The sequence below is a fragment of the Neovison vison genome, chromosome 13, assembly GCF_020171115.1.
Source record: "Neovison vison isolate M4711 chromosome 13, ASM_NN_V1, whole genome shotgun sequence".
NCBI classification, from domain to species: Eukaryota; Metazoa; Chordata; class Mammalia; order Carnivora; family Mustelidae; genus Neogale; species Neogale vison.
In genome coordinates, this window is record NC_058103.1 from 114717609 (window position 1) to 114745463 (window position 27855).

The 27855-nt window shown below is 51.3% G+C and overlaps 1 protein-coding gene across 3 annotated transcripts; it reads right to left on the reverse strand.

Annotated features, from left to right (window-relative positions):
- Positions 1-720: 720 nt before the first annotated feature.
- On the reverse strand, positions 721-27796 carry PKM (pyruvate kinase M1/2). Of its 3 annotated transcripts, none has more exons than XM_044231150.1 (11): positions 27777-27796; positions 16349-16530; positions 15693-15784; positions 10787-10918; positions 10174-10360; positions 9225-9495; positions 7592-7742; positions 7253-7405; positions 4635-4801; positions 2089-2270; positions 721-1442 (listed from the first exon to the last, which is right to left on the reverse strand). In XM_044231150.1, the coding sequence occupies exons 2-11, from the start codon at positions 16500-16502 to the stop codon at positions 1336-1338; spliced, it is 1596 nt and encodes a 531-aa protein (XP_044087085.1). In that variant the 5' UTR covers positions 16503-16530; positions 27777-27796; the 3' UTR covers positions 721-1335. The 3 variants fall into 3 exon arrangements, with proteins under 3 accessions (XP_044087085.1, XP_044087086.1, XP_044087087.1); XM_044231151.1 differs by lacking the exons at positions 4635-4801; positions 27777-27796 and adding exons at positions 4077-4243; positions 27568-27676; XM_044231152.1 differs by lacking the exon at positions 27777-27796 and adding an exon at positions 27568-27676.
- Between the last annotated feature and the right edge of the window lie 59 nt (positions 27797-27855).

Sequence of the window (27855 nt, forward strand, 5' to 3'; positions counted from 1 at the left end):
GGAAAGCCCGGGAGGTGGAATGCTTTTGCGCATTTTTCCAAGCTGGGTCCTGGGGAGGGATTGATGGCCAGAAAAAGCTGAGTGATCTGATGAGACAATATGCTGGGCCTTCAGAATGAGGCCAAAGCCCTATTCCTGGAGCCCACCCGACCTTCAAGACCAGTGCTTCCTCCCACCAGGTAGGGCTTGATTCTTGAGGGGTCAGAAGTAAGGTGCAAGCCAGATTCCGTTCCCTTCCTAAACCTCTCTGAACCCCTTGGCCCTGTTCTGTCATGGAAAGGGGGAGGGTACTGGCAGACAGTGGGGCACAAAGGGAGCCCAGAGAGAAATATTCTGAGCAGAAGCTGGTGTTCTCCTACAGTGCCCTTACTAGGGACATCTGCTGGTGAAGATCTAACCCACCAGAGCAGAAGGGAGGGGACTTGTCTCTGCCTCTCCTCTTTGGTCCAAATAAGCCAGTAAAATGTCCCAGCTGAGGCTCACAGACCCAGCTACCGCCTCCTCAGGGTGCTGAAGGGGTACGTATCTCTATGACAGTCATCTCCTGTTTTCCCAACACCTCTGTACACCACAGAGGACAGACAGGAGGGCAGGTGGCCTGGGTCACCACACAGAAGTGACCACCAGGAGGTGCAAGGTTCTTGCTGTTTTCACTCTACTCGGATGGTGGGTTTCACCCCTCAGCCCACTCCACCCCCATCAGAAAAGAGAGGAACCGGGTGCTTCAGCTGTTGTTTATTGACACACAGGTAGGCTCTATAGCAACGGGCCTGGAGGCGGCTGCAGTAGTGGGGAAAATGGAGGGTGGAGTGTGCCTGCAGCGACAGCTGAGTGTAGGAACAGACGTGCACAACGCACAAGGGGGAAGTGGGGGAGACGGAGGGGGGTGGAGAAGCAAGTAAGGGCCTGAGCCAGTCTCCTTAAACTGGAACCACTGCCCTATGCTGCTACTCTTGCTGGTGGTCTCTTGACCCCAGGCCAGGATTGGGAGTTCTCTGAGCATCTGTTTTCTACAGAACAGAATGGAGTACGCAGAGGAGGAGAAGCAGGAGCTGTTGCCCTCCAGGTTAAGCTCCAGGGCTTCCAGTCCTGCACCCTTCCTTCATCCCTTGCTTGGGTGAGGTCACATGATGTGCAACCCAGCTCTGGGTCACCTCACCCGGACAGGGTCCTAAAAAACAGTCATGTTTTACAGGGGCATTCAGCTTCCCTGGCATCCCAGCCCACCAGCGCCACGTGACAGCCCCCAAGTGAGCACTACAAGCATTGCTGGCCTAATGGATGGGGTGGGGGAAGGGGATGGGACAGGGGCTGGAGGAGGGGCTCTGGGGCCCATCAGGGTACAGGCACGACACGCATGGTGTTGGTGAAGCCAGAGCCGGGGCGCCACCCAGTCAGCACAATGACCACATCGCCCTTCTTGAAGAAGCCTCGGGCCTTGCCTGAAGGAAAAGAAAGGCTGGTGAGTGAAAGCCAAGCCAGGCAGGTATGCACCTAGCTGACTGTTCCAACGCGGGAGATGCAAGCAGGGACTGCGGACCATTACTTCCTTACACCACAAGGTGGCGAGAGCCTCCCAGCCCAGGCAAAGCAGATGAGGGAGGCCAAGATACTTCCTTATCAATGGAATGGCAGAGTTGCCGGGGACCTTTGGACATCATTCATTTTACACTCTAGAGGGTGGAGTGCTTCCTCTCACGTCCACTGACACCTCCTTTTATCAGGGACAAAGGCCATGAGTACATAATCTGTGTGTATGACACCCCATGGTGTAGAAGCCGTGGCTCTTTTTATTTTTTAAACCCTCAGTAATGAGCAAATGCCCAAGAACAGACACCCATGACTACCCAGGATCCTTTTTGTTTGGGGCCCCCCAGACTGGAAGAGAGAGAGAAGAGGAAGTTGGTGGCTCAGCCCAGAACTTCAGGGAATGGGAAGGAGGATTCAGAGAAGACTCCCAGGGAAGAGAGTGAGGATTCTTATGCAACCTAAGGTCTGCCTGTTCCCCTTTTTGGAGGACTCTAGGGTATCAGTGCTCAAGCACCCTCCCCACACCCCTCCAGGCTCCCCTTGCTCCCAGCCACGCACCAACATTCATGGCCAAGTTCACCCGAAGGTCCACGTCCTCAGCCCAGGCCTCCTGCACTGGGTCCTTACACACCACAGGGAAGATGCCACGGTACAGGTGGGCCTGGCGAGCAGTCTGGTGATTCCGGGTCACAGCAATGATGGGGGCACGGGGGCGGTATCTAGCCACCTGGTGAGCAGACCTGAAATGGGATGATGGACGCGCAGAAGAGACCATTAAACGGTGTTCCAGAGCCACCCGGGATGCCCCACAGGGCCTTCAGCACCCGCTCAGCCTCTAATCCAACTCACTCTGCCAGCATGAGACCCTGGCCGTTTTAGCATGTGCTTCCACGGCCAGGGCAGCCTGTCATCCTCTACCTTCCAAGGGATAGAATACGACCCTTCTTCCTATGCTATGCTACCCACCTGCCTTCCTCTCCTTCATACAGCCCAGGGCCCCAGGATCATACCAACCCAGCATGGACAGTCTCACCCATTCACCTGACATGGCCTGCAGTTGGCAGAACCCCCTCCTCTGAACTTTTCCACTCTGGCAGATTCAACCCTGCCCAACCTCATCAGCACCCACTCCTCTTGCTGCCAGCAACAACTACAAGCCAAGCAGCATGTGAATAGCACCTGATTCCTGACATCTGCAAGGAACAGGGTGGAGCCCACCAGTCCCCCCTGGGAATGTACAACGTAAGCCTTCTCTCCTGCTGTGCCCTCTCCCCCGCCCACACAGCCGCCTTGGCCCTGAAGCAGTCTCAGCAACTGGGCTCGAGAGCCAAACCTGAGGATTTCTGAGCAAGGCTTCGAAATCTGGGTATTACCCAGGAGGCAAGACCGGGAGATGAGAAGGTTAGTGTGGGAGGCTCTCTGCCTGTGAAGGCTCCTCTGGAGGGTAGGGGGCCCCTTGGAGCCCCAGTGCCAGATGCTTCCTTGCACACAGACACTACCCTTGTGGTTGTAGATATGTCTTGGGAGTTGGGGAGACTTGCTAGCAGGATCCCCTGGGCCTCAGAAGGCAAGCTCTAAGGACACTCAACAGGTGTCAGGGAAACTTAAGCCATAGCAGAGCAGAGACTGTCCCTCTAAAGGCCTGGCCCCATACAAGGATTTCAGAGGGAAGCAACTGCTGAAGTCGGGACTTGTGCAAGTGAAATCCCAGAAGACTGGAGCTAAAAATAGCCGACCAGCAAAGGCTGGACCTTTCCACAAAGGTCAGCCCTGATGGCGGGAGCTATTTATCCCGAGCCCTCTGCTGAGGGAATGTGTATAGACCTCGTGCCCTAGTTCTACAGGCTGCCCCACCTGCCGCTCCTTGGTGCACAGCAACCCTGGAGCATGGAGGCAGCCAGTCTGACCCCCTCCACCCTTCTCTTCCAGGAGTCCCTCATGGCCCTGGGGGCAGGGATGAGGAGCACACTCCCAGATGGGGGCAGTGACAGAGGCTAACTCCATGACCGGACGAGGAAGAGATCCCAGGTCCAAGGCCAAGCACAGCCCTCAGCTTGGTGGCACGGCATCAGAGTGCCAGCGAGACAATGTGGTGACCTTTCCTGGTCCTGAACCCACTTGCCTTTGGGGCCCAAAGACAGACAGGGGCAGATGCACCAACCAAACAGCACGTTGGAGAACAGCATGAATTTTCCGAACAGAACTTTTAAAGAACACATGGTAGCTGGAAGGAACAAAACTGGCCACCTTTTACTTTTTTAGAAGATTGGCTTGTAAGTGATCAAATAAGCATTGTAGCGGGTCTATCTGTATGTAGTTCTGTAACTAAGTCTCCGGTTTATCTCGAGGCTGTGAACTCGCTTTGGATACAAATGCTCCAACACCACCGGGGAGTGCTGCCTGGAGTCCTTTGGGCCCAGGTGGCAGGCCAAGGGGTCTTACCTGGGCTCAGGGCCTCCGAGCCCCGTTCAATGCACTGCTCTCAGGACGCCCACGGAAGGTGCCCTGGAGCAGGGCATCCCCTGGGAGCCACTGCCACCTCCTACCTGCCGGACTTGGTGAGGACGATTATGGCCCCACTGCAGCACTTGAAGGAGGCCTCCACGGCGCCCACGGCGGCAGCTTCTGTGGGGTCGCTGGTAATGGGCGCCAAGCGACGGAGTTCCTCAAATAATTGCAAGTGGTAGATGGCGGCCTCTGCCTCACGGGCAATCTAGGGGAGCAATATCCGTCCAGAGGGACAAGAGGGGGACAGAGCTTTGTCAGAGCTGCGTCACAAGGGAGAGGGAGGGAAGAGTCGCACAGACAGCTGGTGAGGGACATGGCCCTGCATGTGAGGGCCGAGAGGCCAACCAGTGGAGGGGCTGAGCTGAGCAAGATCAAGGCTCACAGGAACGAGTCCCTCACCAGCGGCCTGTACCATCCACTGCACCTACCGAGCTGAGGGCCTTTTTGGTCCTGCCCTGCCCTGACCTCCCTGGCTGGCTTCCTGCAGAGAAGAGGACCGGAGCCCAGGCCCCAGAGGCAGGGCCCTAGCTGTCTTCTAGATCAGCTGGAGCAAGAGGCTGGTTGTCCTGCGGAGTTACCTGCCCTTGGGGCCCTACCTGCCAGACTCCGTCAGAACTATCAAAGCTGCTGCTAAACACTTATAAGAAGCCTCCACGCTGCCCATGGCCATGGCTTCCATGAGGTCTGTGGAGTGGCTCGAGCCTCGCACAAGTTCTTCAAACAGCTTGCGGTGGAACATGGCTGCCTCAGCCTCACGAGCTATCTGTAAGGTTTAGAGGGGGGAGGAGAGGCAAGAAGAGGGAAGGAGGAGGGAGAAAATGAGAGACAACACACGGAAAGACAGAATGGGGAATTAATCAGAGGAAGGTGAACTTGGGTTAATTGGCTAAATCTGTCCTTCATGCAGATGCAACGAGGCAGCATGATGGAAGCCCCAGGCTCAGGGATGGGTGGAGAATTACCAGCATGATTGCTGCTGCCTTCCCACAGAGGGAAAACTGGTTCTTCCCTTTGGGAAGGGGTTTTTGACTGGGGGCAGGGGCACAGGGAGACAACATGGCGGCAAGCTCTAGCACTCGGCACAGAAGTGTGCCCAGGCTGGGCCCACGCCACTCCCTGGCAGGACCTGACCATGCTGCCTCATGACACAGCTCACAGGAAGGAACAGGCCCTCCCTCCTCACATGGCTGTCTGGTTACCGCAGGGCTGGGCGCCTGCCTTCCAGGCACAGGGCTGCTGCGAGCCCTTCCAGTGGCCGGTCGTGGGAATAGGCTGAGTAGCGCCGCAAAGCTGGGGTCAGCTAGAGCCAAAGCCACGCAGCTTCATGGTGGTCCAAGCACAAAGGTGGGGAAAATGGCAGATTGGTGAGGGGCACGCAGGACAGCCATGTGAAGGGACAGATGCCTGTGGAAGCACACAGGTGAGCGCAACAGGACACTGGATCAAAATTTAAGGATTATCACAGTCATGAGAAAGCCATTCAGTTATTCACAGACCACCTGCTCAGAGAGCATCAAGAATCGAAAAGACAATGTAAGCTTCAGAGGACTATAACGCAATCACCAGCATCTTAGAGAATGAGGGGTGTGGGGAGAATCAGAACATCTCATTAACTTGACAGTAGAAGCAAGTACGTGGCAGGATTTACTAGGTTAAAGGTTTTCTTCCTCTAAGAAGGGACGAAGGGACGGCATGCAGTCCAAAGGACAGGAGACATGAACAGGAAACAGAACCATACCTGAGATTACTAGCCCTTAGTTATGGGTGGTTAATGGCCTCAGATATAAGAGAAAGCAGTGGATGGTTAAGAGAAGCTCTCGGCCAGTGTTAACTGGGGGTGTGGAAAGGAGAGGCCTGCACCACCTAGCCCAGAGCCCATCACTTATCTTCTGAGCAGGGCCATCCAAGCCCTTGGTTCTCTCTAAGGTGTCTGTTCAGAGGAAAGACTGGGATACGGAAAAACAACAGAAGCTCAGAGGCCAGAGCAGGATTCTGATTCTCTGAGCCCAGTACAGGCCCCTGCTGGAGACCTGACCTCATCTCCAGCTGGACAAAGCCCTCTGTTCCTGAAGCCAGCAGATTCAAACTGAGGGTTCAAACTGAGGCTGTATCATCACATAATCCTCCTCTAGAAGTTGGGGTGACATCTATCACGCAGGGAATACGAAGATTACATCAATCTACAACCTAGTAACTGGACACACAGAGTGAAGAAGGAAAGGAAAAGGTCTTTTTTGGGGGAAAGGGGGACTGCAGGAGAGGGGCACCACACAAAGGGCATGGGGATCCTTTGCTGATGGGAAAGGAATAGGAAGGTCAAAGAAAAACCACTTCAGGATCCGAGGCGAGTTTGCTGAGCTCATGTTATAAGCACTGACACTGGACCATTTTAAGAAAGTGAATTTGTAGAGCGGTCTCCCAGGCCTCAGGAGCCCTGGTAACTGAACCCCAGGTTAACACTTCACTGCATCTACAGCAGGACCAGACAGGGCTGGGGAGCTGAGAAAGAGCCAGGCAGTGGGACGTGGCCAAGCTGAAGCGCCTTGAGATCTAGCTGCCTGGTGGGGGAAGAAGGGCCACTCCAGGACCCTTCTAGATGCTCTCACACCAGGACCAGCAGGCTCCGTCTCTTTCCACCTGTATCGACTTGTGGACTTGCTGTCAGTCGCCAAACCCCACCTTCCAGCCTGAGGCGAGTGCAGCAGCTCAGCAAAGCGGGCCCCGCTGCTGGTGCCATGCATGCAAGGCCAGCTCTGTCACCTGCACGCTAGCTCAGTGCACCCAACAGCCTCCGCTACAGGCCCGGGGCCCCCGGCGGAGGCACTTCATGTGGGACAGGTGGGGACTCCAATGGAAGCCGGACAGGTGGGCTGGGAGGAGCCCAGGGCTTTTCCCAGAACAGGACAGAGGCACCTGGGTCCTCTGGGCTGTCCAGAGAAAGGGGCAGATTCACAGCCTTGACGCCGGAAGTGAACTGTCTGAGGACAGATGGAGGAGAAGGACACCTCCAAAACAGGAGGGAACAGGAGAGGGTGTGTGGGCAGGGAAGGCAGAAGAAAAAAAAACCAAGACACCCCTCTCCCCCAGCACACACCTCCTCACTCCTGTTGTGACTCAGAGGATCACAAAAGGTTGTGGGCACAGAAGCCTAAAGGGTGTCGCTCCGTACAGGAGCTCGCCTCCGCCCTGGCCCGGCCCCGCCCGGACAACTCACCAGGTGCTGCATGCGCACGGCCTCGAGCGGGTAGTCCCCTTTGGCGGTCTCTCCGGACAGCATGATGCAGTCGGCTCCATCCAAGACTGCATTGGCCACATCACTGCCCTCAGCCCGGGTGGGACGGGGCTTCTTGATCATACTCTCCAGCATCTGGGAGGACACAGAGCACAGTGAGATGCGGCCGGGGTGGCCTTCAGAGAGGAAGGACTACACACTGACTCCCTGGTGTGTGTGTGTGTTTGAGAGGTGGTGTGGGGTGGGGGGGGATCCTGGGAAGAGACCAGGCAGCACCACCCCATGCCCCCCGCAAGCGTGTGAGCATTAAGAGGCACATGCCTGTGTCGCACAGATGACGGGCTTCCCGGCTCGGTTGCATCGCCCGATCATCATCTTCTGAGCAAGGAAGACCTTCTCTGCAGGAATCTCAATGCCTAGATCACCACGAGCCACCATGATGCCATCACTGGCTTCCAGGATCTCATCAAACCTGCCAGAGGGGGTAGGAAGGGAGAGAGGCTCTATGGAAGAAGGCCACAAGTACAGTGAGGCTCAGGAGGTTCTCCTACGTTCTCGGACTCAGCAGCCCTTCACCGGGAAAGCCGTCTGTGACCTCACCCTGGGTGTGCAGAGGTGACAGAGTGTCCCAGCTATCTTTGTCTCCCAAGGCAGGCTAACAGTTCCACTTGCTGACCGTCTTTAGCGCTAGTATGGGAACATCACCGAAGGGGCCGGGGAGAGGATAAGGTTTCTTCCAAAGCCCCGTGGGTTTGTTTCTTTTCCACCTGCATCTCCCGAGGCCCCTCTATGGGCATCTCTCTACCACCGGCACTCCAGCCAGCACTTCCCGGGCAGAAGGAAGAACACGAGGCCAGCTGACTACTCCTGATACAAAGGTCCGTGGCCGTCCAGCCAAGGATACTTGAGGGCTGCTCCTTGAGACAGCCCCCTCCCACCTGCTGAAGGCAAGAGGATGTGTGGCTTTGCCTGGCCGGCGGCCAAGGTCAGCTAGCATAACCCACGGTTTATCAGGACGGCAAAGAGGACTCCCTGTTGCCTGGTACAAAGGACATCTACAAAGAGCTAAGCACGGCAAGGTCAACAGTGGGCAGGGCTAGTCCTCTCGCCCTCCCCAAGTACACACCTAATCCACACAAGCAGATCTAGGGTTTTAGCTGTGCTGACTTATATTCCTAGTAGGGAGCCCAAGAGGAACAGATGTCACCAAGCTGGCGTACTCACTGGCTCTACCTAGGGACACTGGGGAGGTGGTGACATGGAGCTGGGCCCAGGCACACCGGAGGAGGCATGCGCTTTCCTCCAGGAAGCAGATGATGTGCCAGAGCCAGCCCAGGCATCAGGCCAGCTGCTTCCTACATGAAGACAAGGACACCAGGAGCTTCCACAGATCTCCCAGGTGAGGGACCAAAAAAGAGCCCCTTCTTAAGAGCCTGCCATCGGGGAAAATGGTGGCAGGGGTGGAGGATGAGGGGAAAGGTCCCTTTATTCCAGCAAAGCAGTGCTTCTGATCAGAAGGACAGCATGATGGCCTCTAACCCTGTAAGCACAGACCCCGTCCCCCTGCAACACTGGTCCCCGAGTCTATGGGAAGATATACACCTTTTTTTCCCCTTCATACAAATGGCTTGGGGCCCCTGGCTGGCTAAGTCAGAAGAACGTGCAACTCTTGATCTCAGCATTGTGGGTTCGAGCCCCACATCGGGTGTAGAGATTATTTAAATAAACTTTAAAACAAAAATAAAACCAAGTAAATAAATAAATACGAATACCAATAGCCATCTGCTCCCCTTCTTCAGGTGTTTGGATTGAGCAGGTCTGGCCTCAGCTAGAGAGTCTGTATTCAGATGGGCAGGTCGCCAGGTCTAGGACGTGGGTATTCATGGGATATGGTCTGCTTTTTACAAAGCGAGGCTGGGGCTGAGGGAGGCAGGGAACAGAGAGGGGCACTCACCTCCGAACTCCCTCGTGATTCTCAATTTTGCTGATTATCTTGATGTTCTTCCCTTTCTCTCCCAGGACCTTCCTGACTTCATGGACGTCAGATGCCTTGCGGATGAAAGATGCGAACACCATATCTACATCCTGCTCTACCCCAAATTTCAGATCCTGGATGTCCTTTTCCGACACAGCAGGCAGGTCCACAGCGGCCCCAGGGAGGTTCACACCCTTCTTGCTCCCCAAGGAGCCACCGTTCTCCACCTCCGTCACCAGGAAGTCAGCACCTGCACGTAATTGGGGATGGGGGGGGGTGTATGTTCAGAATTCAGATCGGGGGGGGGGGGGCGCGCGCCTGGGTGGCTTAGTGGGTTAAGCCTCTGCCTTGGGCTCAGGTCATGATCCCAGGGTCCTGGGATCGAGCCCCGCATCGGGCTCTCTGCTCAGCAGGGAGCTTGCTTCCTCCTCTCTCTCTGCTTGCCTCTCTGCCTACTTGTGATCTCTCTCTGTCAAATAAATAAATAAAATCTTTAAAAAAAAAAAAAATTCAGATCCCAACTCACTACCTGTATAATCTTGGCCAAGTATAAAGTTGGCCAACCCGTCTGTGCCTGTTTCACCACCTGTCAAACTGGGGTAATAACTGCTCAGGAGGATTGTTTTAAAATTTAAATGAGTTACCACGTAAAATGCTTAGCATAGTACCTGACTCTTAAATATTAGCTGTCATTCCCAGGGAGGAAAGCAGAAAAGCAGAAACAGTGAGGATGGGTAAAAATTTCAGATGCTCCCCGAGCGGGCAATAAAGTTGGACTGAAGTGTGTTTTAAAGCACAAGGAATAATAAAAGGAATTCCTGAGAACAAACAGAGCGGACCTTGCTGTCAGCCAAACTTCCCACCATCCTTGGGTCAGGGGACGTTTAAAGATGGTTCCAGAGCATGACGTGCCACCTCCTGTACCTACCTTTCTGCTTCACCTGCAGAGAGATAAGCCCGTCGTCCACGTAGATCTTGCTGCCCACTTCTACCACCTTGCAGATGTTCTTGTAGTCCAGCCACAGAATGTTCTCGTCGCACTTTTCCATGTAGGCATTGTCCAGGGTGATCTTGAGCGTGGCCCCTTTCTTCAGCTCCACCTCCGCAGTGCCGCTCTACAGACCAGAGAGTAAGCTGCGAGCCCACAGGAAAGCCCCCCCCCCCCCCCGGGAACCATGCTCACATCTCCACCGGAAGTGACAAGAAAGCTTCTGGCTCTGGGAATCCCTGATCGTGTTCTCAATCTTACCTCAAGGAAGTCACCCAAGGAAAACCTACAATGTTTTAGTTCCACTATGTAAACGATGGGGGTTGGTGGTGAAGGACAGAGACTTAGAAGCAGGTTTTTAGAGTAAAAAGTGCGTCTCTCTCTGTGTTAAGCCAAATACGCCAAATCAGCCTTTTTGACAGTGATGAACAGGATTCTCCCGTCTAGGATCTGAACTCCGAGGAGCGCCTGAACTGGGCAGACTGCAGAGGCTGGCTCTCTGGAGCCTGCGCCCTCCTGCGCCCTCCCTCTTGCTGCTCCCCACGATACTCACGCCCTTGATGAGCCCCGTTCGGATCTCGGGTCCCTTGGTGTCCAGGGCTACGGCAACCGGCCGGTAGAGAATGGGGTCGGAAGCAAAGCTTTCCGTGGCTGCGCGCACGTTCTTGATGGTCTCTGCGTGGTACTAGGGGGAAAGAAGGAAGCTGGAACGGGTGGTCCCACACGAGGACCCAGCGCTGGAGCTGAGGCGGATCACTCAGGAAAAGCCTGTGACGTTCTAGACCACCTTCCGCATCTCGCGTCAGGCTCAGCCATTCCCCCTCTACCTGCTCCTGTCGGTCTCCTAGGCTTCCACCCCCTTCTTCCACAGCACTCACTCGCTCAAGGGCCAATCTTAGAAACTTCAGAATGCTGCCACCAAAACCCACTACAGGGATGGCATCAACGGCATCAACACCATCAACACGGTTCAACATGAAAGAAGCTTGTCCTCCTATGTTCCCTGGGACCCATTACACTCCCTCGGCAAATACAGTGGACTACTGGAGTACAGACCTTGCCCCTGGGTGTGGGTCACACTGGTCTGGCAATCAGGGTCAGACTCTGATAGATTTGGCAATTCTGAGCTTTTCCTCTATTGATCCCAACAACAATTCAAACTCCAGAGTTATTTACTTAAGCTCACAATGGCCCAAGCTAAACAAGCCACTGCTAAGGTCCCGCAGACCTGGTTTTCACCATCACTTTCTGGAGTGGCCCAGGAAGACTAAGGATGGCCTCTCTCCAAACCAACAGCCCTGACCTCATCTTTTTCCTAAGCCATGGCCCTTTTCTCAGTTGCCACTATGATCTGACTAAAAATGGGACTCAAAGCCAAGACGTTAAGAGTTCTTCGCGGAACCAACAGGACGCTGCTGATCAGAGGCACGGAGGTCAGCACCTGTGAGCCTTGTCCTTCAGCTGGTCCAGGAGACCAGCACCGGCAAGGCAGCTAGAGGGGAGCTGGAACCAGAATCCGAGCTCCAAGGACGGCACTGCAGGAAGCCTGGCTCTGAGAATCTTCCTTCTAATTACAGTCTCTAATGAAGACTGCTGGCTTGTTTTCAGGGGGCAGAGGTCCGTACTCTGAGTTACAAATATTTCTTTCTGTTGCTGGCTCACAGTAAGAACAGCACAGAATAAAACATGGAGGTAATTTTTTTCTTGAAGGAATGGGTGTCTCATGTTGTCAAATGCCCTTTCCTCAGAGCTGACGGAAGTCCTTAGAACAGATGTGAGCCCTTAGTGTCACCGTCATCTCCTACTGGCCCCTCAGTTTCATCCCAGTATGGACTTCGTGTTCGTGAATAAAATTTACGTGGGTATAGGGCAGGGAAGTTCTTTCAGTAGATGGCTGGATGTGGGCTGCTGAATTTTACCTGTGCTGTCTGCTTCTCTCTAAGCGAGACAGAGCGTGCCTGCTAACCTGCCTGGTTAGGCTCCTGTCCTGGTCTCATCTTACTCTCAGGGTGTGTTGGCTTCAAAGAACATACTTGAAAGACTTCTATACACGTGGCTCTGAAACGGCATGACAGAGGATGTAACTGCTCCTTCAAGGGGAGACAGAAGTAAGCCATCCAAGTCCTCAAGGCCGGTGGTCTGAACAGAGCTAGAGCCTACAGTCACCTTTTCAATTTCTTCAAGCTGTTCATCTATTTATACTTTCCACTTCTTGGACATTACCTTTTCTTGGAAGAGAGTCAATTTCATCTCAACCTCTAGAAGTTAAAGTGTAAGTCTTTTTATGACTTTTAAACACTCTTCAAATGTATGGGAAATACTCCCTTTTCCCTCTCTTTTTATTTTGTGCCTCCTCATTCTTGACCAGGCTTTCCTGGAAGTTTCTGTTTTACAGGGGTTTTTAGTTTGTCAAATTTATTTTCTACTTCATCAAGTTATGCTTTTCCTTCATCCCTTTTAGATTATTTGGTCCCTAGTGTTTGAGTTAAGTATTTAATTTACTTTCATTGAGACTTTTGCCTTCTGCTAAGTACACTTAAGTCTGTAAGTTTTCTTTTTTCCTTTTTCTCTTTTTGGGGCGTGGGGCGGGACAGAGGCGAAGGGAGAGAGAGAATCCTAAGCAGACTCCACACTCACCAGGACCCTGAGATCATGACCAGAGCCAGAATCAAAAGCCAGATACTTACCCGACTGAGCTGCCAGGATGCCCATGCCCCTCTAAGTTTTCTTGATTACTGTTAGACTTAAAATTTCCATTAAAAAAAATTTAAAAGAAAAATATATGCCTGAGAATATGAGTGAGTCTCTGTAATTTTCATTTTATGGAACTTGAGGGGTTTTGGTGGTCTAATAAACTGTATAATCATAAGCATGTGTTTTTGTTCTTGGAGGCCATAAAGCCATCTACTGTACACGTATTGATGAGAATATTAGGTCTTACACTACTCAAATCCTCTATCCTGGCATCTCTGGGTACATCTCTGGAAGGTGTACTGGTGCTACAGTCTCCCACTATGGCGTGGTTCCGCTGGATGCAACCAAGTAGTAAGGAAGTCCATCAGTCAATACCGTCCTTGTGGAAAGTTCTAAATCTAGGTTGTCTCCAAGTCAGTATCTCTGGGCCCACATGTTCAGAACACATCGTGCGCACCTGAACTGGCAGACGGGGCTAGGGACACCACGGTGGGCAAAGCCGGCAAGAGATCAGATGCAGACAGTACATGTCCCTCTGACAGAGTCAGGCAGAGAAAGTAACTTCAATGCTGTTTAGAAGGTATTTAAAAATTGTCAAGAGCTGGGAAAGCCTGGTGCAGCCACTAGTCCAAGGAGCCTATGAAGAGCCCCGACATGCGGTCAAACTGTTTACGTTACACGATGCAGTATGAGAACTATTTCAGATGAGTTTCCAAAGCCCTGATCCCAGAGACTACTGTATCCTGGTCAAAAACTTCACACCTGGGGCGCCTGGGTGGCTCAGTGGGTTAAAGCCTCTGCCTTCGGCTCAGGTCATGATCCCAGGCTCCTGGGATCGAGCCCCACATCAGGCTCTCTGCTCAGCGGGGAGCCTGCTTCCTCCTCTCTCTCTGCCTGCCTCTCTGCCTACTTGTGATCTCTGTCTGTCAAATAAACAAATCTTAAAAAAACAAAACAAAACAAAACAAAAAAAACTTCACACCTGCAACAAGGACCTAGGTGTGTGTGTGTTTTTTTTTTTTTTTAAACCCCAATTCGATTCTGGGAGTAAGAATTGAAGCAGAGATTATTATCTCCAAATGCCTCCTGTAGTCTAAAAACACCCAAATCAATACACTCTATGTTAATAAAAAATATATAGAATAAATAAAGACTAAAAAGGGAAAATAAACAGACACCCAAATCCCTGGGCCAGCCCCCCCAACTCCGGCAAGTGCAACAGACCCCCCATGGCCTTGCTGTTTTGGAGCTGTGGCGGTGTTAATTTACTGGATTGGCTGGAAGAGGCCACCAAGCCTAGTTAAAGGTCAACTTCTTAAAATCTATTTCTGCTGCTTCTGCTGCACCTAGGAGACCCTGGCACGGTACAGCAGCAGGGATCAATGGTGAACCAATCCCCACTGGTATCTTTAGCTCTTTCTTTGGGCTAAGCTAACACTTGCAAAAACTCCTGGCGACTCCTGACAAGGACCCTGATTTTGGAAAATTACAGAATGGCAGCACAGATGTGTCTAAAGGTGCCTGAAGCACTGGCTGAGCACAGCTCCTCTAAACTTGGTCAGGCCCTCATGACATTTGGAGGCCGGACGCCTGCCAGGCCATAGGCTGTTTATGAAACACCAGGTTAGGGAACCCACGAGTCTCACATTTCCAGAAGGAGAAATTCACTTCTTGGACTGTACTTCCTGAGGCTTTATTTTTAGTCTAAACTGAACACCGGTTTCGAAATGCCACAGGGCAACCCCTCACCGCTTGTCTTTACAGGGTAGCATTTTCTTTATTCCAAATAGGAAGTATCAGAAGTCAAGAGAGGGGAAAGTCATGCTCATTCATTTCTTCTATATCAACGCTAGTATGAAATCCCATGGCTTATGATGCAGCCCAATGGGTTTTAAAAGGAATTATCCCTCAGGGAACCTCCACTCCTTCCTCAATATGAGTCTGGAAACAGGAGTGGGGACAGAGCATGTCCCAGGAGTTGCCACCTGGTCCCTGGACAAGTCCTGCGCCCACAGCGCAAGTCAGGTCCTACACAGCCTCAGCAGACACACTCCTCCCGGGCTGCCGGAGAAGCGTGCTGACTTCCTTTCAGGGCACCTGGGAAGCCCTGGGAAAAGAAAGGCCAGCCACACAGCACTGAGCAAACAGGGTATTCTGTGCTGGAGTGTCGGTGTGGAGACTCACCACTGAACTCGCAGTGGCAGAAACCCCTCTCCTGGACCTGCTCAGTTTCTTGGGTCTAAACTAGGGCAGAAATCTGTCTTCAGGGTGACCTTCTGGTTCACCTCTGCAACAGGAACGGTTACGAGACCCAGGGGAAGGAGGTGTCAAACACTGTGGCCCTGGTACCTAACAGCTTACACGGCGCTCTCCAGAAGACCCTTCCACTCTTTTCTAAGTTTCTTTATTTTCCCAGCAATCTCTACACCCAATGTGGGCCTGAACTCCCAGCCGAGATCGAGAGCTGCCTGCTCCGCTGCCTGAGCCAGCCGGTGTTGCAACCCTGGCACTTTTGTCACCACAGCTGTGTGGGAAAACCATGGCCAATAACCAAAGAGGTTGTCTCCGTGGAAGGAGACTTGGCCAGGTAGGAAGGCAGGAGATGGGGGAAGGACAGCAGGGACAGGCCAGTGAAGGCGATCTCTGCACTAGCTCTACACCCCAGATGTTTTCTTGCCTGATTCTCTGTGGCTAAATGAACAGAGCACTGGCACCCAATTTCCTGCACGCTGCCCCAGAGGCCAAACCGTCTAGCTGAGGCTCACCTCATGGGTTCCATGAGAAAAGTTCAGACGAGCCACATTCATTCCAGACTTAATCATCTCCTTCAGCATCTCCACCGATCGGGAAGCTGGGCCTAGTGAGAAAAAAATTTTAAAGCCGAAGTATTAATTATTCAAAGGAGAAATAACACTTTTAAGTTTGAAGAGCCCCTTAATAGTCTTTTCCCCTGAATTTTCCTCCTACAAATTGCTCAAGGTTCTTTCAAAAGCAGATAAAGGTTGTTACTGTGTCTGGTTCACTTTCTTGATTTAAGGGGACACTTCTATTCCAATCAAATCCTACAGGCTTCTATCTATCAAGGAGCCTAAATGAGACTCCGCCAACCCTCTCTACTCTCCCCCAAAAGCCTAGCCAGTTTTCCCACCACAGAATCTTGGTTGCACAGAGCATGTCGAAAAGATCTTCCCTAGATATCTGAGATGCTCCTAGAAGATGTGCTAACGAAGACACCATCAAAATTCTGCCTTTAGCAGCAGAGAGCATGCAAATTCCTTACCTCAACTTCCTAGGACCCCAGTCCCCACAAGACCCTGTGCAGCATCTCGCTCAGCACCCAGGTTTACCATGTGTGTCTCTTCCGGAAAGAAAAGATCACAGCCCTATGAACCCCTTGTTTTGGGGGGGCACAACTGCTCACCGATGGTACAGATGATGCCAGTGTTCCGGGCCGTGATGGGTGGTGAATCGATGTCCAGACGGCACATGTGTTCCAAGAACGTGTCAGCCATGGCCGCGTGCAGCTGCTGGGTCTGGATGAAGGCAGTGCCGACATCACTGTGAGGCTTCGACATGGCTGCTGAGGTCCTGGATCCGAGGGAGCTGAAGAGGGAGAGTGATCAGTCTGAGAAGCCAGGTGGTTAATACATCCCTTGGCGCAGGAGGCTGTTTCCTGCTTACACATTAACTCAATAAGCACACTTGTGCACAAGCCACAGGGAGCCCCGCCACGCTCCGGCCGTGTGGGTGCTCCTCAAGTCAGGCTGAGGGTTCACGTGACCTCGAGCAAGCAGAGCGGACCTCAAAGAACAATTTAAAACCTCGTACCCAATGCAGTACTTCCCAAGTATCCACTGTAAGCAGACCTCCCTTACGATGGGCTACTACCCACCTTGACAGTTTTCCCGTTAATCCTACTAGTAACATTTCACAGCCACTACCTCCAAATCACAGGCACTGCCTCCAAAGAAAGTTGTAACCAATCTTCCAGTGAAATAACCAGTAATATAAAAACAGACTCCTTCTTTAGTACCTTGGAAAATACAGATTTTTGTATGATAAGCTATCCCAAAGCTATAAATTTCTGTTATAAGGCAGGGCATCCACATTGGTTTTTAACAATTCCCACCCAAACTCAGCAGTTACCTTCCTGGTTGCAAAGGTAACACCATCCAGGCAGTCCTCTGAGCTCTGGAAGACGAGATTTTCACTAACCCAGAACACTACCTACATTCATTCCTCAACTCAGTGTGGTAGAGGAGCAGGTTCCAGGTCCCTGACAGACAGTAAAAAACAGTCCTTGGACAGGAAGCAAAGATGATCCAAAACCCTGTGTGCACAATCTTTTGTCCCAGGAGTCTGTACCTAAAAACGACAATTACCTTTGGTCCTCAGGACTTCAGGACCTGCAAAGCAATTTGCATAAACCAGAGATACCCCCAATGGCACTGGTCTGGTTCTGAAAACATTACTGCTACTTTCACAGGATGGTTATAGCATGAGGAAATTAAGACAGCTTGCCAAATCCTCTTCCCAACTGATTTTCTATTTTCTGATACACCATCCCAATTCCCCTTTGGCCCAGTACACTGCAAAGACTATCTGTTTCAGGTAATTAACCAGGCCAGGTCACAATCCTGACAGCTGGTCCCGACCTTTGCCTTCTTCATTACTGACTAACAACTAAACTCACTCAGCCAGTTAGTAAGCTGATTACAAAGACCTAAAGAAGCTTCCAGGCAATGACTGAAGAATCATCAGGTGAGGATGTGGAGTGTGAAACCTCACACTCCTCATCACAAGGCTGTCCCTTCCTCGAGCTCTCCTCCGACCAAGGGCTACTCCTAACACCCTTGAGCCTGAAGGCTTCAGCCCAGGCTCCAGAACAAGCCCTTCCTCAGCCCTATCCCAGCTCCTCCTAAACCTCAGGGCTCTAAATCAAGGCACCCCACATATATCACTTTTACTCTTTCTCCTCCTGTCCTTGACTTTGTGGCCTCTTAGGGTAGCTCAGATACAGCAAGCATCTCAACCCGTCTCTGCTACCTTCAAGAATTCTGATTAAAAGCCCAAGAACTCTGTGACCAGCTGTGAGCAAACCTTTTGTCAGCTACTGAAAACAGATGACTACGAGTCCTGAGCTACAAAAGCTAAAACTTTAGGACATAAGATCCTGGCCAACTAGTCCACATGCCAAATGCACTGTTCCTTTCAGTGTGTACTTCCTGACTCCCTAATACACACTGGGCACTAAATCGAAAACGTCTGAAGGTCCTCTCCTCCTTGACCTATTAGGTTTCTTTTTATATCTTTTAGCACCTAGTCCTTGGAAGTATTCCAGGGTCTGCTGAATGATCAGTATCTCAAGGCCTTGTGGTCAAAATCAAAGCGATACCACCCTTCTCCCCTTCCCCACATCTGAAGCACTCATTAACTCCTAGAGGGACTGCCTCAGTGGCCAGGGTTCCTTTATCAAGTGCCCTCCAAGCACAGGGTGGGGCTTAGGTGCCTCCGGCTGTTAAGGGAACAGGACTGGAGAGATGGCAGCAGGGGGCACGCCCAGCCAACTGGAACACAAAGGCCTCCTGTGGCCTCCAAGTGGAGTCATCATCCAGCCTAAGGACTGTTATCGTAAACAAAGTAAGATCTGAATGAGTGGGTTAGAGTAGCTAAACCCCAATCTTCTTAAAAATCACCAGCTGCCAAAAACCAAAAACCCAAAACCAAAAACAAAACAAAATCATCCGCTGCCTCTAGACCTGAAACATGAGGGTTTCCTTGAAGAGACCTGGCTGGAGCCACAGGTTACTGGGTCATACCTTGTGTTCTCGGGGCTTGGGCTTCCGGTGACATAATGCTCTTTTTTGGGCTCAGGGTGCCTCCTTGGCCCCACTTGCAAAGACCGCTCGGAGCTGAGTAAGGTTTGCTCTGTAGAGCTGTACAAGGATCAAGGTAGAAGCTGAGTGTAACTGAAGTTCTTTTGGGTAATGGAAATATTACCTTATTAACCAGGTAACTGGGTGGTAGCTGCTCCTGGAGATTCAGCTAGGTTAGAGAAAAACACAAAGATACTCCCAAGGAAATACCAAGAACCTGGTCATGGATATTTGCAGGTAAGTTCTTACTGTCTTCTCTATGATGCTTATCTCCCCCCAAATACCCAGATTATCTTCCCTCTAAATTCTCTTTAAGTCTGTGGTTTACTAACATTTCACTATTCTATTTAAGAACCTGGTCATGGGATGCCTGGGTGGCTCAGTCAGTTAAGCGCCTGCCTTAGGATCAAGTCATCATCCCAGGGTCCTGGGATCAAGTCCTGCATTGGGCTCCTTGCTCAGTGGGGAGCCTGCTTCCCCCTCCTGCCTGCTGCTCCCCCTGCTTATGTACTCTGACAAATAAAATATTAAAAAAAAAAAAAAACAAAAAAACAAAAACCCCCACAAAAACAAAACCTGGTCCTTCCTGGTTTTTGAGAGAAGGGATACTAAATTAAAGATACATAAAAGACTGAAGTGTATCTATGCAAATAGTAACAGCCTGTCATCCGGAAGGGAGGATTACAGCAAAATTTTTTCTTCCCTTTACTAGTAAATTTACTGACGTGAAATACTTTCTTATTATGAAAAATCACAGGGCGCCTGTGTGGCTGAGTGGGTTAAAGCCTCTGCCTTCGGCTCAGGTCACGATTCCAGGGTCCCAGAATCAAGTCCCACATCGGGTTCCCTGCTCAGTGGGGAGCCTGCTTCCCCCCACTCTCTCTGCCTACTTGTGATCTCTATCAAATAAATAAATAAACAGGGGTGCCTGGGTGGTTCAGTGGGTTAAAGCCTCTGCCTTCAGCTCAGGTCATGATCCTGGGGTCCTGGGATTGAGCCCCTCATCGGGCTCTCTGCAAAGCAGGCAGTCTGCTTCCCTTCCTCTCTCTCTGCCTGCCTCTCTGTCTACTTGTGTCTCTGTCTGTCAAATAAATAAATAAAATCTTTAAAATAAATAAATAAATAAATAATCTTAAAAAAAAAAAATCACAAATGCACCTTTTCTGAAAATGAAATATTTGCAAGTTTCCTAGTAAAAGTGTTGGAATTAAAACAAAAGTGAAGCCTCCAGTTTCATTATCAACCATTACTCTACACACTTCAGGAATACTCTGTTTAAATGTGGCAGAGGTGAGATAACACATCTCAGGCCCTAGATCACAAATGCATTGCCAGACCGTTCCACTGGCTTAAGAAGGCCAACCTCGATGCATTCAGAACCTCAAAGAGAAAAATAAAAGTTAATATAGTCCGCAAGACAATTCTATGCCAAAAGCCTATTAGTTACACACCCAAATCCAGCAAACTTGTTTTCCTGTTTAGTCTGTCCTCAAGCTTCACAGCAAAATCTTTATGACAAGGATGTTCTGGTACAGAAGGGCAGACTCCAAGGACAGGAGATGCCATTAGCAGATACAACTATACGGCACACAAACAATAACCCTATTTTACCACCTCAAATGAAATCTGAGGTGCTGCAAGCTCTGAGTTTTTGCCCACCTAGCCCATGAAATGCAAAAAATAGCAAATGAAAAAATTATTTGGCGTATGAGTGGATTTCCACACCAGCAATTAAAAAGAAAAGAAAAAAAAAAAAGGAATAAAAAGCTTGCTTGTCCTGACTCCTACGGAATCTCAACAGGCCCTCAAAGACCTCTACCAAACCAGAGAACTCAGGTCTCGTCCCCAGGGACTGACTGGTCTCCTGACTCAGGCTGCGTCCTGGAGCCTCCCTTGCTGAAAAGGTCAGCACTCTGCTGCCTGTGTCCCGGGTGTTCCAGAAGCCTCTTCCTCCTGAACACCAGGTGCCCATCCTGCCAACCACCTAACTCTGGTTCTTCCTCAAACACTGTGGGACTCTCCCCTGGCCCCAGGGCAGCAGCCCAAGCCGTGGTTTCTCAGGGCGGGCCTCTGGGAAGAGCTCCCTGCCCTCATGCTGGTTGTGTGGACAGCAGCCTGCCAGGACATGCAGCCCAGCCTGTGTCGGACTTGCTACTGCATCCTCCTCCCTGGGAGGCACAGACATGCACGGCCAACCTCCAGCCAGCAGTGGAGGCCCGGCGTATCCACTGATGCTGGCAAATGCTGGGCCCAGGTACGGGAACCTTATTCTTGAGCCTGAGCCCCTGCAGTAGAATCTTCCTCAGAGCCATTTCTCCTCTGTGAGAAACGAGACACCAGGAGAGGCCTTAGTGTAGACCTAGAGAAGGGGGTAGGCACAGTCACGCCTCAGCTCCACATGTACCTGGTCCCACCTTTCTGTTCTCTAAAACCAGAGCGTCCTCCGTGCCGGACACAATTCTTTGGCCACACTCCAGAAACCAAAGTGGAAGGGATCATATAAAAAAAAGACAACATGCTGCTTCTCAGAGCCAGTACTGTTGGCAAGTTGTGATGGAAACATTCACGCTTCACTCCACCAATTCTTTCACAAAGGCCCAAATCATTCTGCCCTAGTAAACCAGCCTGGCCCAGAGCCTGTATGAGCGTAAGGCAGTTTTTAATCAGACTGCTCTGATGCCGACCTCACCATACACAGCTACCCCGTCACGATGGCACCCGACGTCCCCAGTTGTGTTCCTTGTTCTGTCATCAATATGCTAGCTACACCTCCAAGTCTCCAAGGCAGCACAAGGAAGGCCTTTCAATTCCCTAATCTTTAGAACAGACAAAGTGTTCGGGCCAGCCTGCTCTCAGGAGTTCCGAGAGGAGAGAGCAACAGAATTCCCAAGACATCTATGACAAGAAGATCAACATGGGTGCTGGGTCACCGAAAGAACCTAGTGAAGTCTGCACCGAACAGCTGTCTGTCCTGATCTACAGTTAGAGTAATGCTACCGTGCATTTGCATATGGAGCAGGGTATAGAGGAGAATCAATTTTTAGCTGTGGTCCCTTCTACCCTCAGCAGGCTCGATAACAGACATGAAAGTCTAGCTTACCTGGTTACATAAAACAAATGAGCCCACGAACAGGTTCAGGTAAAATTCCCTTCCTTTATTTATTCAGGGCTAAACCTAAGGGACTTCAACTTTGTAAGTAGGAACCTCAGGTCCTATTTCAAACTAGAGTAGGACTAGGACACAGAAGTCGATACAAAATGGTCCCACCCCCACAAAGGACCACTCAGCTCCAGGGCAAGAAGTCCCACGTCAGAGAACCTTCAGATGTCCTTGCTTGACCACAGATGCTCAGAGCAGAGAACTGGTTTCAGTCTGAAGGAGGAAGTCTAGATGAAGCTCTTGTTGTCCTGTGTTATGACGCCTCCTCACAAGGCTTAACATAATGAGGCAGTGTTTTCAGGCAGGATGTTCATACTCTGGAAACGGCAGGGACCAGGGAGTCTGTAGTTTAGGACCCTTCAAAGTCAGGTACAACGAGGATCAGTGACAGCCTGTGCAAGGTGAGGCCATCTCACCCAGCATTACAGGAGGAGCTGTCCCGCATCCCAACTAGAGGGAGAGGAAGGGGGGATGAGGGAGGAAGGGCCAAGCCAGCTCTCCAAGAACAATGACCTAGTTTGTCTGACTGGTCTTCCTACAGTGACCTTCACAGGTCTGCTTCTATTTTACTTTCAACTAGAGGGAAAAAAAAGAAAGAAAGAAAGAAAGAAAGAAAGAAATATTAACACCTGTATTTCTACCACCCAGAGGTGACCACTAGCATTCAGCCAGCATTCCTTCAGACTTAAAAAACCCAACCAACCAACAAACAAAGACCATTACAATTTTGTAGTTGATTTTCCCCTCCATCTCCAGGCCTCTCGAACCCTTTCCACAGCCTATCCCGAACTTTGACACCCAACCACTGTCAAGAATTTTGTATCCTTCTAATCTAAGTTATCTATATCTATACCGACCCCTAGAATATTGTTTTTCTAAAATGCCCTAAGTAAAAATAAAATAAAATAAAATGCCCTAAGTAGAATACTGTACAAGTAAACCTCTTGCTTTCTTCTACACACTTGAGACCCCTCCGGTGGGTATGTAGTCCTGGTTAACTCGCGTGCACTGCTATCCTGGCCCATTGCACGACCACATCATTTATTTGTGTTCCCTTACTGGTTGGCCATCCGCCCCCCATTAAGTCAATTTTTCCCCTATGAATCAACACAGTAACAACTCTCCTAGTACATGGCTCCTTGTGCAAGTGTGAGCTTCTATATATATCCAGTAATGGAATTCCTGAGTCACATGTATGTTTATTTTCTATTTTACAAAATATCGCCAAATTGCTCTCTAAAGTGGTTCTGTCCACTTACAACCAACCAGGATCAGTTCTGGCCTTCTCACACCTCTACCAACATTCAGTATTGTCAAGAGCTTTAAAATGTTCACCCTCCAAATAAGCGGTATTTAGTCATCTGCTTTCTAGTGTAGTAACAAAAGAGGGATACCAGATTATCAAGTCTCTACTTCCCTACCTCTAACTACATCAAAACTCCCAGGGCTATTGCAAACTGTCCATGGTTTTGTCTACTATACCATGACTGGGTAACCCTTTTGCACTCATTGCTGCAAACATGGAAGACACCAGTTGTCTAAAGTTCAATAAATACTAGCTGTAGGTTGATTTCAAAGGCTTGGAAGGAAGAGGCTCCTTTCCAGAGACTTTTCAGACTGAATCAGCTAAGCTGGCACTATCACAGCTGGTCGTGGCATCTCCCCCGACTAGGGCCCCTGCCTAACGTTCCAAACATAGCTTGCTGGCGTCAGGAAAGAGAGGCTTAGAGCTCCCCAGGAGCTTTGCCTATGGACAGAAGTCGGGGAGGTCTGTCTCAGAGGCCGCCGGAGGAACTGCAGCCTGGCTCACCCTCCTACGTGCAGACAGGCACAAACCACTGCAGGGGCGGGGCGCCACACCACTTGGTGCCCCCCCTCCCACCCCAACCTCCCCTGCGAAGCTCTTCCGGCAGAAGGCTGAAAGGCCCACCAGATGTTGCACACCACCATCCCCTCCACACCCCGGCTCACCTCCCCCGAAACAGCTCCTTTAACAAAAGCCCCAAACAATCACACTATTCATTTATCTAGTCTAAGGCAGGCTCTTGGTGAAAAATCCAAGTCCCCAGAAAGTGTGCTAATATTAAGAACAGTCTTCCTTGAGCTCTATTCCTAGCTGTCCCAGAATTGAGGTTTAAAGTGATGACTCACGGTCCTAGAGGACTTTTTAAAAACTTTTTTCTTTTTTAAAGTAATCTCCATGGGGCTCAAACTCACGACCCCAGTCAACAGTTGCATGCTTTACCGACTGAGCCAGCCAGGCACCCCTCCTCTAAAACCTCTTACCCAGGAAATCATTTCTGTACCTCTCAACATCCTCACATGGGCGACTCACCCTTGCAGTGCGCCAGCTAACTGAGATTTGACTGTGGACGTTTGGAATGATTCAGAAATAAAATGTCAAATGAGTCATTTTCCCCCTACCTTGAGCTCAGTCTTCGCTCTTGGCGAAAATAACACATCCTGACATGCCTTCATACAAGTTGAAGCAAAGTAAATTAGAACCAGGGTAGTGTGAGTTGATAATGCAAGAGCTGGGTTTTTTGTACTTTCTAGCTCGTAAGGCATTTCCTCATTTCTTCTATTGCCTCAACATTAAGAAACACGCAGCTTTAAGAAATAAAATGGCTTTTCCTGTTAACCACCCCCCCTTGAAACAATCAAGGCACAAAAGCAACTCCTACGAGGTGCTAGCTGTTTCGAGTCCCAGCTACCAAATCTGCCAAGTCACTGGCAAATTATTAGAGACCTGATAATGCTTTTTGTTAAACTATGAATTTAAGCACTCCTAATGCAGTCCTTAAAATGGGAGCAGCTATACCAAGGCAGAGAGACCCAAGTCCAGTAACTCAGAAAGGAGTTTAAAGACCTTTTTTTCAGTCATTGTTATTCAAGACCATGACAGCTCTCCCCAAAGCCCCCCCCCCCCGCCCCCCAACACAAGCCTCAGGAATGCAGGTGCGTGGACTACATGGCCTGGGCATGGAGTTCGGGGTTCTGCCATCCTGTGTCTAAGCTCAGGACAGTAGAGAGAGCTGGGGCACCTCGACAACCATTTTCACTTAACTGAAACCATTTTTAACTTGGGGAAAATGCATGCTTCACTATTTGACTCACTAAATGGAGAGAAGGGACTTTTTAAACCTGTGAAGACCACAGCGCAGTTTCCCACTCACCCAATGAAGAGAATTCTCTCAAAAGCAGATAAGTCGAAAGGCTGAGTCATCTTCCTCTCAGAGGCACCCCCCTTGCCCCCACCTGGTGATGGGTTACATATCCTTCCCCTCAGGATACCTTCCCCACTGCATTTCCCAACAGCATCTCTGGGCAACAGGAGAGTAAATTATTTGCTAACAATGCCACAGAGCAGGAGTCCTCACCTAGGGTATCCTCTGTAGCCCAGGGAGTGGCCACACCCTCGGTCCTGCCAATAGGATGCTAACGTCTCTGGCTCCAATCCTAACCTCACACTTATCACCTGGCTAAGCAAATCCTTAAACTCCACCTGGAGCAGGTGGGGACAGCGTTTACAGATCTGAGTTTGGGAGCTGCAAGTTTGTTTCTACTCTCATAGCCCAACACCCAAGTGCTGGAATTCTGCCCCTCTTTGTCTACAGGACCTGATGCTCAGGAGACCAAAGTGCTGCTGTAGCAAGTGGAGACCTGCAACGTAACATTATTAGTTTCTCTGTAAACACTCTACCAGGATCCCTTAAGGGATTGGTTTCCAGGAGATGTCTGGTATTTAGAAACCTGACTAAATAGTTAATCCCAAAATTAACTCTTGAGTGTGTCTGGGGATGGCATGGAGAATATAAGCCCTCATGCTCCATTACAGTTCAAGTAATTGAGCTGGAGCCATTTCTTCTGGATAGCTCACTAGAGATTCGGCAGTGCAGTGCAGAGAGTTTTCAACATATATACTTGTAGCTAAGTGTATAGTAACCAATCCTTTTAACAATCAGGAAGAAAATGTTACTCCCAGTTCACACATGGGAAACGGAGGTCCTGGGGAGGCATTCCCTCCACCATTCCTATGTTAATGAGTCAAACCGGATTCTAAAAGCCTATTCACTTCCCAATGCTTCTGACCATCATGCCTTGACCTTAGCTATCAGACTCACATGTACAGGAGACGATCAATGTCTGGGTTTGAAGAACACGGATAAAAAGCCAAGGAATGCTTTTTCATGACTGGACTTTTAAACAAGCTTCACATTGGAAGGTACTCTTCTGCTTCAAACCCGGGGTGTGATGCCTTTCTCCACCACCTTCCTTCCCTCACCCAACAGGAAACGGTCCCTGCCTCGGAGCACTTACCACTGGTAACTTTTGTTAGTTCTCTAATGACACTGTTGAATGTTGCAGGCTGTGACCTTTCTAGCCAAGCCCTCTCCCCAAACAGCTTAGCACACAGAAATTTTATGGTGTGAACGCGGTGCGTGGCGCCAAGCCCTGGGCACAATTCTGCCTATAACCTGCTCCCACCCACCCGAGACCTCATGGTCTGCGATCCCGGAGCCTATATTCAGCGAGGTGAGGCTACACTGGTCCTCCGGAGGGCGGGGCAGGGCGGGTTCCGGGCCGGGACCTGCAGGCCCGCCGCGCCCGGAGGGAGCCCCGCGACCCCTTCGGGGCCAGTGCAGCGAATCCGGGGAGGCCTCAAGCAGGAATGCGCCACAGGACAACCCCCCTTTCCTCCGTGCAGCGGGAAGACCGAGGGTTACGTAATCTTCCAGCTGCGCCCGGGGCCACCACTACATCCCTCGGCCGCACGGGAGCCGGCCCTGCCCATCCGCACACCACTGCGATTCGGGCGATGAGTACGGGATGCGGGCCCGGAGCTCCAGGACCCACAAGCTACAGAGACCCGGGAGGCTGGGGGTGCAGGCGGACGTGACCAGGACGGAGGGGAGGGGCAAAGACCCGGGCGGAACGAATCAGAGAGCGGAGGAGAGGGATGCGGAGGAGCGGACGTGACCAGAATGGAGGGAGGAGGGGCAGAAGCAGAGCATGAATGGGGGAAGGGGTAAGCACGAGGGGGACAAGGACGCGGGAAGAGCACACGACGCTGAATGGAGGCGGCACGGGGGAAGGGAGCTGGGGACCGGATTTCGAGGAGAGTTTACAAGGAAAGCATTAGAATGAGGGGGACATGGCCAGGGTGAAGACGGGGAGGAGTAATGGTATTACTGAAGGGGCCACGGAAGGAGGAAAACAGAGGAGTGGGGGGTGGAGGGAGGAGAGGAAGGAACCCGATGAGGAGGGAATACTGAAAGGAAGGCGATGATGGAAGGAAGGCGATGATGGAAGCAGATCGAGGAGAAGGAGTCGGGGATGGGGCGGGAATGGGGGTAAGCACTGCGGCAGGAGAGGGCCGGCTTTGGAAGAAGCAGGAAATGGGGGTCTGGGGTGTCTGAGGAGCAGGCCCTAGGCGCGAGTTGCCTTTCTCCTCTCTCCCGACCTCAGCCGGGTGCAAGATGCCCGGCAGCCTGCGCCGCACCGGGTGTGGGTGTCCTGAGTGCACAGGCGGCCGGGATTCCGCACTGGCTGGGCGCACGGAGCCCAGGTGGGGACGGATGGCCCGGCCTCTGCCCCGCTCACCTCCGGCGCGGTCCCGCTCGAGCTGCACTGCCACGGTACAGCGAAGTAGAAGCTCGCGACGCCCCTCCGCTGTGCGAGAATCGTCCGCCGAGCCCCAAGGTTATCCCGGCTGCGGCCGCCGCAATCCCTCCGCCGCCCCGCCCCGCACCCAATCCTGGCTCCGGGCTCGCCGGGCCCCGCCCCTCCGCGTCCTCGCTGGGCGCAGTCACCTTCAGGAGGAAGTGCCGTGGAGCGCAACGCGCCTTCAGGTTGCCCTTTGGGGAGGACTATATTACGTGGCGGAAGGAC

What these genes read in the sequence shown, in the direction of transcription:
- PKM (XM_044231150.1), bottom strand. Translation starts at nt 16,502, where the DNA reads ATGTCGAAGCCTCACAGTGATGTCGGCACTGCCTTCATCCAGACCCAG. An exon ending in TTTCTCATGGAACCCATGAG is followed by an intron (nt 10,919 to 15,692) that starts GTGAGCCTCAGC and finishes CTTTCCCCCTAG; the next exon opens with TACCACGCAGAGACCATCAA. An exon ending in TCTGCAGGTGAAGCAGAAAG is followed by an intron (nt 9,496 to 10,173) that starts GTAGGTACAGGA and finishes AATTACGTGCAG; the next exon opens with GTGCTGACTTCCTGGTGACG.